This window comes from Octodon degus, unplaced genomic scaffold, assembly GCF_000260255.1.
Source record: "Octodon degus isolate 3935 unplaced genomic scaffold, OctDeg1.0 scaffold00057, whole genome shotgun sequence".
NCBI lineage: Eukaryota > Metazoa > Chordata > Mammalia > Rodentia > Octodontidae > Octodon > Octodon degus.
The window spans coordinates 2,433,472-2,446,012 of NW_004524633.1; the positions used below are offsets into that span (position 1 = coordinate 2,433,472).

Here is a 12,541-nt window from a genome sequence, read left to right on the forward strand (position 1 = left end):
TATTTTTTAAAAATATTATTGTAATATTTACTTATAGGGAACTCTAGAACAGTAGATCAGCTGAACAATGTGCAGATTTTAAAGATCTGAATGTGTGGCTGTGTTTTCCCGCTGATGTAGCAGTACTGAAACTGAGGAAGGCCAGGCAAAGTGGCCTCACCAGCTCCGTCTGTGGGCCGCGGCGGTCGTGTCTGGGTGCGCTGGCAACGCTCCCCGCTGATGGATGCCGCCACTTCAGCATTCATCTTTAGCAGTAGAGATAACTGTTGGGAATACTTTAACCCATTTCTAAGTAATGTGTCTAGTGTTTTTCTGTGTTTTTAGAATAGAAATATTTGTCATTTGCATGTCCTTGTTTTTGTGTTTGAAGAATACCAGTTGCAGCTGTGTTATACCTTGTGATTTCATTCGTGTGTTTATCTTCTCATTGGAAAGGGGGAAACATTGCTGTAGAGCATTTGACGTCTTGTGAGGTCTAGCGCCATTTTTAGCCGGGCTTTATGGTTAGGGCTCATGTGGGCAGGAAGGAAGTTTCATGGCTCATTCACCTCCGTCAGCCCCTTGCAGGAGGAGATGCTCAAATAAATGTCCTATTTTCTTGAGGAATAAATGTCCTATTTTCTTATTTAAAAACTTTTAATTAGTGACTGTTTGCAGTCCTTAGCCCTCCTTTGAGCGTGGGGACCTGCCCTGAATGCTGCATCCTGGTCCTGCTTGCTTTCCTCCCTCTGTCCCTAGCCTCCTCTTGCTCCCTCCCCAACATGGCTTCTTATGCTGCTGTTATCATCCTTTATAGTTTGGGTCTCATTAGAGAAGGCGTGCGGTATGTAGCCTGCAGGGGAATGCGTGAAGTGGAGGGTTTCACGTTGGGGCGGCCCGTGCTTACTAGCTCAGCAGTGCAGATACACACCACTTTCCTGGCAAGAGTAACTAATGACATGGGACTTGGGGAAGAGCTTATTCATATTTACTTGACACAGGCCTGAAAGTCAGTGTCGTAAACTGAGTTCCATATTTTCGTCTTAGACTTCTTCACTTGGGCTTCCTTCCTATTTGCATTGACAGAACTGCTGTCCGCTGACGCCAGGCCCGACAGCTCAGGATCCCTGTCATCTTCTCTCACATGTGAACAAACATACACACACATTCGTGTGATATTGCAGTTCTACTGTGTCACCTTCCTGTTCGTGCTTTCTCTTTTGTGATCCACTTTCTGCCCTGGCTGAGAGCCTTCTGACTTAGTTGAAAGAAGTACTTAAGGTAGAAAAGGAAAGATTGGAGGAGAGCAGATTAGGACATATGTGTCAGATGGAAGGAGTGGATGCGCAGGACATTAGCAGGAATTACAGGGGGCAGAACTTGGGTTCCATGTGTTCCATCTTTTCAGGAAGCACAGTTTAAAATTAGCAAGTTTCATGTAGTTATATGGATGCTTAGAACAGTTCCAGTTTTAAACACGCAGCTGTACTTTCTGGTGCACCATGCTCGCCAAGTCCCGAGTGCCTGTCTGTGAGCGTGGTCAGAGCCCGGGGCAAGCCCCTGTGAGGTCGCGCCCGTGGTCTCCTTACCTTGGCCACCTCTGGGTAGCCACACCCAGTTGGCGGGGAGTGTTGGTGACTGACTCAAGACAGCAAATCAAATTCCGTGGCAATGAATAGTTCTTCAATTTACACATTTTCTTCCAGCGCTGCTCTCCACCTAACCACTGTGGATTAAAGAGAGATCACTAATAGATTGGTGCGCAGCATACAGGGGCAGTGATCAATGCCACTCTTACTCTGAGCATTCTCTAGATTCTGTGGCTTTGTAAGTGCCCTTTCAATCCTGGGACTCTGACATCCTTCAGTCCTTAGAGGGGTTGATCTATTTCTTGATTAAATGATTTGTTTGATCCTTTCCATTGCTTATGTGGAGACTGCACTTTTAATATCTTGCAGAATTGCATTTTACACTACGGACACTTCAAAGGTGTAGCTACACTGGCTTCATCAGAGGTTACTAGGATTCCAGCACAGTGGAAATTTGTTTGTCAAAGTGGAGGTTATGGGCTTCCCAGAAGTGAGGTCAGGGCTTAAAAGATGCTCGTCTCCAGCCAGTGCAGCGTTACGTTGTTGGTCACACCAACACTTGGAAGCCTTTCCTTGGGCACCTGTGCTCTGTCCACATCATGTCACTCTTCCTGCCGTCTGCTTGCCTGACCTCACTCTGAAGGGTGATGCATGCCTGCTTCTCTGTCAGTCCGTCCCAAGTGTTTACTTGCCAGTAAACACTTTACTTGAAGTGTGTGATAATTACAGTCGTCATGGGGAATTGGTGACATCCACATTGCAGCCTAATCAGTATCACTTCTTCCTCTCCTACTCTCTCCTGGTCTCCATCCCTTTCTCCTCCTTTTCTTCTTTCTCGTGTTCTCCTTCTCTCCTTCCTTTTCTCCTTTTTTTCCCTTTGCCTCCTTTTTTTGGTCTTCCTTTTCCTTTTTTAAAATTTTTTTTTTTTTGTTTGTATTTTAAGGGAGGATCTATAGGGTCTCACTACTAGATCGGACTTGTAGTGATCTACTTGTTTACAGCCTCCCAAGAGCTGGGATTACAGGAGCACGCCACCATGCCCAGTCTCAATCACTGTTTCAGCGTACCCCGGGGGTGGGGCCAGCACAGCAGGCCCGGGGATTGAACCCCTGGCCCCTGTGCCGGCTTGCAGGTGCTTCAATCTGCTGAGCTATCTGGCCGGCCCTCCTAAAGTTTTAAGAAATAAACTAGAAATGCTGGCTGGCCAAATAGCTCAGTGGATTAAAGCACAGGTGCAGGGGCTGGGGATTTGATTCCCCAAGCCTGCGGTGCTGGCCTTGCCCTTGGGGCTAGATGAGCCAGCAACTGAGACTGGGCGATTGAGACTGGGCGTGGTGGCGCATGCCTGCAATCCCAGCACTTGGGAGGCTGTAAACAGGGGAATCACTATGAGTCCGAATTAGTAGTGAGACCCTGAACACCCTGGAGACCATTCCTTAAAGAATAAAAAAAAAAAAAAAAAATGCTTTCTAAAAAGTAAATTAGAAATTGTGGAGAATGTTATTTTGATCCGTTTCCAGATTGATGTTTTTTAGCCCTTTCTAAATAAGAATTTTGGCATTATCAGTTTTGGCCATGGTTCAGTCCCACCAGGGAGTATTTTGTTATTAGAGTGTTGAAATGTACGGGATGGCTGGGACGGGATGGCTGGGTCAGCGCTCGCCCTTTGTGGGCAGCTGAGTTTTGAGACAGTGTCTTGCTAGGGTGCCTGGCTGGGCTCTAGCTCCTCGGCTGCCCTTGATTAGTGGGACAGTAGGCGCGCCGCGCACTACCAGGCTTCAGATTGGTGAATTTTTTTTTTTTTTTTGGTGGAACCGGGGATTGAACTCAGGCCCTTGCGCTTGCCAGGGAAGCGCTTATTCCACTGAGCCATCTCCCTGACCCCTAGATTGTTGAATTTTAACTCACATTAGTTTTATTTTTAAAACCAGGGAATGGGAGCTGTGGGTGAAGGTCGTGTGGGATTGTGGAGTGAGGCTGTTCCTCTGCCTCGAATCTGCTCTTTCCTGCTTCTTTTGCTCATTTGTTTTACTTTTCCTTGGTTCATCTCACACAAATGGAAGGAAGTATTTGAATAGGCTGAATGTTAACTTACTCTTTTTCCTCTTCCTAAATCTCACCCTGCTGAAACAAAAATCTTGAATTAACAAAAGATATCCTTTCAGTAATTTTAGTTAGTCAAAGCTGCCCTGGAGAATTAAATTAAGGAAGTGAAATTTTCACATGACTGAAACTGATGGCTTTGAGAACTACAAGAATAGAGTTCTTCATCATAAAAGCCAAAAATAAAAATGGTTCAGCATTTAAAAAATGTGTGCCCTTTTTTATTTTGAGATAGGGTCTCTAAGTCACTAAATTGCCCAGTCTGGCTTCAACTTTGAATCTTCCTGCCTAGCCTCCAGAGTGGTGGGATTACAGATGTGTGCCACCTCACCTAGTCTGAGTAATTTAGTTTTTTTTTTTTTAATTTTTTTTCTTTTTACATTTATTTAGTGTGTGTGTGTGTGTGTGTGTGTGGCCAGCTCAGCCCACCAGGGGGCGGGGCTGACTGGCATGTGGTGCTGGAAGATCGAACCGCTGTCCCTGTGCTTTGCCAAGTTTGTTCCAAGTAGGTGCTTTAGACCACTGAGCCATCTCACCAGCCCCTGAGTAATTTAATTTTGATTTTTTTTATTTTAGTACAGGGTCTGCAGGGTCTCGCTACGTAGCTCGGACTCGTAGTGATCTGCCTGTGTTCAGCCTCCCAAGAGCTGGGATTACAGGAGCATCACCACGCCGTCTCAATGCCATCTCAGTGTGCCCGGGGGCATGGCTGGCACTGCACGACAGGCATCAAATCGTCTCCCTAAACAGGTGCTTTAATCCGCTGAGCTATTTGGCTGGCCCAATTTTGTTATTTTAAAAGAGGATTATGTGAACAATTTAAATAATGGAAAGAACTACAAAGAAGAAAATAAAATTAGATATTTTGTTTCTTAGAGATTTCTCTTTTAACATCATGGATATTTTGTATATTAGTGGCTTTAACCCTTTCAATATGGAGTACGAATGGAATTTTTATTGTTAGATTGTAACTCCACCTTGTTTATGCTGTTTTTCTTCTACTGCAGATGTTTTTTTTTTTTTTTGGCAAAGCCATGTTTATTGTCTGGGTTAAACCAGTGGAGACAGGAGTGGCGACCGGAGAACGCGGATACACCCTCCCCCTCATGCCCACAGCAGCTAAGCCTGCAGCTGCTCCTAGGCTCTGGGAGCCACCAGTGGTGGCTGATGAGTCCCTTGCCTGAGGTGCAGCCTGTGAATTCATGTCTTGCGGGAGGCAGTGGTCCCCTTCTTCTTGAGCGGGGCCTTCAGCAGTGCCAGCTTCTTGGGCAGGTCGGAGCTGGCTTTCATCACCACCTCGTGCTCGGTCTTCTTTCGAATCCCCATCTCCAGGTCCTTCTTGATCTTCCGCTGCTGCACGATGCGCGCTTTCTTGGGGGCGATCACCCGACCGCCTTTTCTCGGCCCACGGTTTCGTTCCGAGGCTGCCGCCGCGGCCTTGCTCTTAGCGGGCTTTTGCGCCTGGAACTTGCGCTGGCCCTGCGCCATGCCGAGACGCGCGCCGGAAGGGGCGGAGCTGCAGATGTTTTCATTTCTACGTGATTGTGTTTTTCTTTCTAATTTACGTACACTGCGATGCCAGGATTGCTTAGATAGGTGTAATGTGTTTCCTTACAGTATGCACGCATGGGCTCTGGGGCCGCATTTGCACTTTGGATTCATCTTATACCCGTAAAGTGTGAGGAAGGGCCCACGAGCTGGCTCAGTGGACTGAGCACCTGCTGAGGCAAGTGCAGGGCCTGCGGTTTGCTCCCCAGCACTACATGCTATGTGGGCCCCGCCCTCTGGGCAGCCCCTGAGACCCGGCATGGTGGCATATGCCTGTAATCCCAGTGCTGGGAGGCTGAGAACAGGAGGGTCACTAGGAGTCCCAGCTGTGTAGCAAGATCTTGTACCAAATATGTAACTTAAAAACAACAAAAACCCAACAATAAAGTATGAGGAAGTCGCAAATCTTTATTTTTAAATTGGCTAGCTTACTTTGTTTCCCCCTATGCTAGGGATCAAACTCAGGACCAGGCAGGCACTTAAGCTCCTGAGCTGTCTCCCCAGCCCTACCATTCTAATTCTGATATTTATTAAATTAGCCATTTTTTCCTCACTGATGTGAAATATCATATCAGGTATTAAATCTTCAAATGTGATTAGGTTTATTTCTCTGTTCCCTATTATGTTTTATTTGGTGTCATCTTGTGCTAATAAGAACAATAAATTTAAGTAGTACTAAAGTTTAATTACTGTAGTCTTATAATGGGTTTTAATATGCAGTAAGGCAAATCTCAATAGAAATTTTTGGTTATTCCTTTATAAAGTATGTCAATTTATAGTATTTTCCAACATGGTTCAAGGGATCATCTTTTGAAATAATCTCTGCTCTAGTTTAGAAACAGTCATTTAAATTTTTTGTTATAAAGTGAGTTTCAATCTTTATGAAAGACTAGGATTCAATTTTAGTCATATGAAAAGTAACTATACCAAATTATTAAATGAGTAACAACTTAGCTTTAGTTTGATCCTGTGATAATTTTATTCTCAGTACTCTCCAGAACCATGATAATAAAAGTACTCTTAAGGATGTGGTTCAAATTCATTTCAAATGTCTCATGTTTGGGAATAAAGATATTCTGAATAAATAGTCGAAGTGGCAGGAATTTTAGCTAAAAGTCATAATAAGGGGAGAACTCAGTAATCTGGCCCACTCTCAGTTCCCTGTGGGCAGGATATCCGTGTCACTAGCTGGCTTGTTGGTTTGTCCAGGAACAATTCTCTCAGGTGCAGACTTGGCCATGAAATGCCAGCCCGCGACTGCCCTTTCCTGTCCCCCAGTGTGAGGTGACCCCCTTCTTCCCACTGCAGACTGGCCAGAGTGCTGCTGGCTTCCCGCCTCAGGAATCAAAATCTCCCTGTGTCCTACTTTTTGTGACTTAGGAAGAAAATATATATATATATATTCTGTTAAAACTTTGGATTTAGGAGATTCAAGGTTGGTGGGCTTTAAAAAAATAAATTTTTTAAATTCTAAAAAAAATTTGTGTTCTTTGTATAATATTTGAAAACTGTGGACAATCGTGATAAAAAATAGTGGCACAGGGAAATGTTGCCATGTGCTCCTCGTGTTTCCGACCCCTCTCTCCACCTGCGCGTGGGGTGCTCAGGCGTCAGATGCTCCGAGCGTTCCCGCCGGGGCAAACTCGTGGCGGACATTTGTGGTGGACACGTACGTCATGTAGAGGCATTGTATATCATTTACACATTTTATAAACTTTCTTGCTTCTCTCTCTCTCTCTCTCTCTCTCTCTCTCTCTCTCTCTCTATATATATATATATATATATGTATAGTTTCCTTGAAGAAAAATTTTCTTTCATTTTCTTTATTTTAGTTGTCAGTTTAGAAAAATTCCCGTTCTGTGAGAGTGCTAGTAGCAATATACAGCACCTATATTTCATTAATTTATCAGTTCATTGATTCACTTAATGAAATTTTTGAGATACATGCCAGGCAGGCACAACTTAAAGATACTCAAAAATATTTGATGCCTACGTACTTATAGACCACAGTAGCATGCGAAGTACTGGTGGAGACAGATCAAGCGAGAATTCCGTGCTGCTGTAAAGAATGGAACCTATAGAATCTGTTTAAATTTTCCTGCTCTTAGGATAAAATTCATTCTCTCTCTCTCTCTCTCTCTCTCTCTCTCTCTCTCTTTGTGTTTAGTACAGGGTCTGCAGGGTCTACAGGGTCTCCCTACACAGATCGAACTCGTAGTGATCCTCCTGCTTTCAGCCTCCCAAGTGCTGGGATTACAGGTGTGCACCACCATGCCCAGTCTGAATTGCCCTCCCTACGTGCCCTGGGGGCCGGGCCGGCACAGCACTCCAGGGCTCAAACCCCTGCTGCTGTGCTCTGCAGAAGCAGGCGCTTTAGTCCCCTGAGCTGTCAGGCTGGCCCTAATTCTTTTCTCAGAATAAAATTCTTATCCTAGTTCACAAGGCTGTGTACACTCCAGCCCTCCCTGTGTAACCAGAGCTTTGTCTCTTTCAGACTTTGTGTTCTGGACACGTTGGCATTTCATCATTCTTCCAGTAAATCATGTTTTCCCGCCCTAGAAATGTAAGGTATACTAGTTTTTAATGAAAATTATAAAACAGAATGCCTATTCTTAAGAGAAATGAATGTATCAGTATTTCTGAGTGTGTATTTATAACTCTGTAAGGCTAATGCTCTGTGCAGCATTCTTTTCTTAAAAAGTAAAGTGAATTATTGCAAATAAACACAAGCATTTTCAGTTATATTTGTTCCTTTTTCAGATTATGTAAGTCTCAATTTTTCCTCATTTGAAGTTATGAAGCACACACTTATGAGCTACATTTAATCATATTTTAAAGTAAGAAAACATTTTGTCTGTACTCTCGATTTGATTTGAAACTGTCTCATTGCTATATGTTTATCAATAAAACTTTGAAAAGAAAAAAAAATTGAGTGCAAGTAACTGTAACACTTACAAAAAAGTCCTCTGTATTAAGAATGTAATCACTTCGCATACTGATGTGATTTCAAAATTACCTTTGTAAAGTCAGGCAGCAAAATAAAGTAATCTTTTTTAAATAAATAAAAAAAAAAGAAAACATTTTGTGTTATAAATTTAAGCCATTCTGTTTTTTTTTTTTTTTTTTTCAGAACCGGGGATTGAACTCAGGCCCTTGCGCTTGCCAGGGAAGCACTTATTCCACTGAGCCACCTTCCCGGCCCCTTTAAGCCAGTCTTGTGTTTAAAAAAATGCTTTAGTGTTGAGATAGGAAAGAAATGTAGGAAATGCCATAATGTAAAAAGAAAAGAAAACAATTAGGCTGTGTATGGAAATAGTGACCTCTTAAGTGGGACTCTATTCTGAAAATAGTGCAATAAGATTTTAAATAAGATTTCAAAATACTTTCTCTAATTACAATAAAACAGACGTAGCTGTTCTTTTCTTTTTATACTGGGACTCAAACTCAGGGCCTCATGCCAGCCAGGTGGGCACTGTGCCCCTGAGCTGCTCCCGGCCCTGGCCGTCTTGTGAGCGAGAGAGCTGGACTGGCTTTGGTGTGTCTGCTGTGGATGACGGCAGATTACGGCTTAGTGGAGTGAGATGGTTGTATTGCTACGTGTTTGGCATTGCTTGTTTTCTGCGGTTAAAGTATAATTGTTCTACGAGTCTTTTGGCTTTAAAAGGAGAAACTGATGTGCTAGTTTTCACTTCAAATTGTGTTTAATCACTTAAGTAACTTTTATCAGTCTGGCACCATCTAACATGTACCTTATTTTTCCTTAATTTTTAAAGTCAATACAGAAGATTAAGCTCTACAGAAGAATGCAATCAAGTGATGGCTTTTTCTTTAGAGTTTGAATATGGAGGCCACGGGAACAGATGAAGTTGACAAGCTAAAAACTAAATTTATATCTGCTTGGAACAACATGAAATATAGTAAGTATCATGATGTAAGAATCTCATAAATCCGAAGTGTTTGAAGATCTGTGTCGCCTCCTTAAATCACTGATGATGACTTGAGAATGAATGGAGATACTCTATGTAAAGCGGCATATTTGTGTAAGGGGCGTAGGTAAGAGCCTCCTGAGCAGATATCATGACAACACTACCTAGAGTTCAAGCGTACTTTTCTCCTAACTGGGTAGAGCGTATTGCTGTGCTTCTGGCTCATGTCATTTTCTAGCATTGTGGTGCAGACAGAGCATATGCAGGGGATGGTAAGGCCTCAGTGCTGCACATTCGGTTTCAGGCAGCCTCTCGGGCGGCGAGCAAGCAATCAGCAAAACTGGCCCCCGAGCACCAGCGCAGATGGAGTGGTCCTGGTCCGTCCTCCAGACTCTCCTCCCGCATACCCTCAAGGCTTTATTTTTGGCCTGATTACTCTTGGCAAACAGCATCCAAACAAACAAGCAAATCTAGTAGGGTTGGTGGAGATGTTGGCGCCCTCGAGGATGGAGTAGTATTTAGGCAGAACTAGTTCCAACAGGAGAAAGTTCATACCCTAGAACAGGGATGACACGAAATTGAGAAAGAGCCCTAGATGGTGCAAGTTCTGATCCAGACATAATTGATCCTTGACAGCTGGTCCCCGGGAAGCGATAGCCTACGGCTGGATACACAGTTGGACCTTGGCACTCACATGACATTGCGCCTTTAGGAGTTTAAACCTGGGGATAACCCACTACTATTCTGGACTACTGGACTGTATTGGAATATTTTGCTGAATTCACACACCTGCAGTATTTAAATGACAGTGGATACAAAAAAAAAAGGGGATACAAAAAGGACCATTTTGTATCTGTATATTCCAAATAGGATAGATATGCAGTTACTTTCTCTTAATTCAATGAATAGAAAGATTTGTTCTAATAGTGTTTGTAGACAGGATATCATGTCTGCATCTTGTACAATGAATAACCACTAAGAAGACAACAATATGCAATGTATTAATTATTGAAACTGTCCTACTGATGAGTTTTGAAACTGTCTCATTGTTAGTTGCTTCTCAATAAAATTATTTAAAAAACAACAACAACAAAAAAAGAGTTTAAACACTGGGCCAGGGAGATAGCTCAGTAGAATAAGTGCTTGCTGGGCGTGCGCAGGGTCCTGAGTTCAATCCCCGGTACCACACACACACACACACACACACACAAAAGAGAGTTTAAACATCATTTTATTTTTTGGGGGGGAGAAGGGTCTACAGGGTGTTCAGGGTCTCACTACTAGATCAAACTTGTAGTGATCCGCCTGTTTACAGCCACCCAAGAGCTGGGATTACAGGTGCGCGCCACCATGCTCAGTCTCAGTTGCTGTCTCAGTGCACCCCGGGGGCGGGGAATGAACCCTCAGCCCCTGTGCCTGCTTGCAGATACTTTAATCCGCTGAGCTATTTGGCCAGCCCTCTCATTTTTTTTTTTTTTTTTAAACAATGAGATGTATTGCATATAACTCTACAATGTCCCTTTCTAAAGTGTACAGTTTTCATTTACTTTTTGTGGTGCAGGGCACTGAACCGGACCTCATGCCCTCTTAGCATATGCTCTACCACTGAGCTACACCGTCCCCAATTAAAAACAATGTTTTTGCTGATTTTAGAATCATCACTAATTCCAGAGCATTTTTATCACCCCCAAAAGTCACTTTGTACCTATTATCACCACCCCCTGTTCTCCAGTCTGTTTTGTTTCTGTGGATTTCACTCTTCTGGACATGTAGTACAAATGGAACCATGGGATTGGTAGCCTTCGCATTCGGCTCTTGTCTGCACAGAAAGTTTGTCAGTATTAATAGCATGTATGTATTGTGCTCATTTTTTATATGACTGAATAATATTTCATTGACTATCATGCTTGTTCACCTTTTATCATTTGATCATACTTGAGTCATTTCTGGTTTTGGCTATTCTGAGTAGCGTTGCTATTAACGTTTGTGTGCAAGGCTTTGTGTGAACGTATCTGTTTAAGTCTGCACACTAGATTCTTTATAGCAGTGGAATTGTTGGGTCATACGTTTAACTTCTGATGAACTGCCAGCTGCTCTAGAGTGGCTGTATCACTTCATCCTCCCTCAGCAGCATTAGGGTTTGACGTTATCCACATTCTCCCGACACTTAGCAGTGGCCCCTCAGTGGCTGTGAAGTGAACCCTCACTGTGGTGTTGGCTTGCATTTTGCTGATGAGGTTATGACTAGCCTCTTTTCATGACCTTACTGTGTAGTTGTATTTCTTCTTTGGAGAAATGTCTATTCAGACCCTCTGCCCATTTTGTAATTTGTGGTACTTTTTTTTTTTTTTTAAAAAACATGAGTTGTAAACAGTGTTCTTTACATAGTCTAGATACAAATCCATTAGTAAATGCGTGATTTGCAGATATTTTCTCCTATTCTTGAGTTGTCATTTTCATGAGAGTGATCACTGAAATGTAAAACTTTTAATTTGCTGAAGTGCACTTTCTCTATTTTGTCTTTTGTTGCTTGGGTGTGTGTGTGTTAATAAAGAAACGTGTATTTATTTATTTATTTATTTATTTATTTATTTTGTGGCGCTGGGGATTGAACTCAAGCCCTTGAGCTTGCCAGGCAAGCGCTTATTCAACTGAGCCGTCTCCCCAGCCCAAGAAACTTGTTTAAACCAAGATGATGAAATTTATATGTTGTTTCCTTCTGGGAGTTTTGTTTTAGCTTTTGCATTTAGGTTTTTGACCCATTTTGAATTATTTTTTGCAAATGGAATGAGGTAGGGTTCCAACTTTATTCTGTCATATGTTGTTATCTAGTTTTCTTAGCATCATTTGTTGAAAAGTTTTATTTTTCCACTGAATAGTCTTAACACATCTATCTAAAATCAACTGACCATAGATGTGGAGATTTATTTCTGGACTCTGAATTCTGTTCCATTTATTGTTGTGTTTCTCTTCATTCCTGTACTACACTGTCAGGGTTGCTCTAGCTTGTAGTAAAGTATGAAACTGTGAAACGAGTCTTTCAGCTTTGTTTCTGGTCGTTCTGGATCATTTATATTTTGATACGAATTTTATGATCATTCTGTCAAATTCTGTAAGAAAGGGATCTGACTGAATCTGTAGATCAATTATAAGAATATTGCCAGCTTAACAATATTAAGCTATCCAGTTGATGAACACGTACTTCTATTTTTTTTTAATTCACTTTAGTGATTTTAGTATCTTCGTGTGTGTGTGTGTTTGAGACAGGGTTTCACTATGCAGCTCAGGCTGGCCTTGAACTCACTTTGTAGTCCAGACTGGTCTCAAACTTGCTGCAATCCTCATACCTCAGCCTCCCGAGTGCTAACTCACTCTTTTTTTTTTTTTTTTAATTTT

At 42.5% G+C, this 12,541-nt stretch overlaps 1 protein-coding gene and 1 pseudogene across 10 annotated transcripts in view; one reads left to right on the forward strand and one right to left on the reverse strand.

Moving 5' to 3' along the window:
- The window catches only part of Atg4c (autophagy related 4C cysteine peptidase), a 68,615-nt gene that overhangs the window by 7,794 nt on the left and 48,280 nt on the right, over nt 1-12,541 (forward strand). For 8 of the 10 annotated variants that reach the window (XM_023718323.1, XM_023718326.1, XM_023718327.1 and 5 more), the window contains one exon: nt 8,993-9,136. In XM_023718323.1, the coding sequence (XP_023574091.1) occupies nt 9,061-9,136 (76 nt within the window). In that variant the 5' untranslated portion in view covers nt 8,993-9,060. Of the gene's footprint in view, nt 1-7,979; nt 8,057-8,992; nt 9,137-9,156; nt 9,273-12,541 lie in introns of those variants that run through there. The other 2 variants (XM_023718320.1, XM_023718324.1) reach the window with 2 other exon arrangements.
- LOC101591264 lies at nt 4,697-5,159 on the reverse strand (annotated as a pseudogene).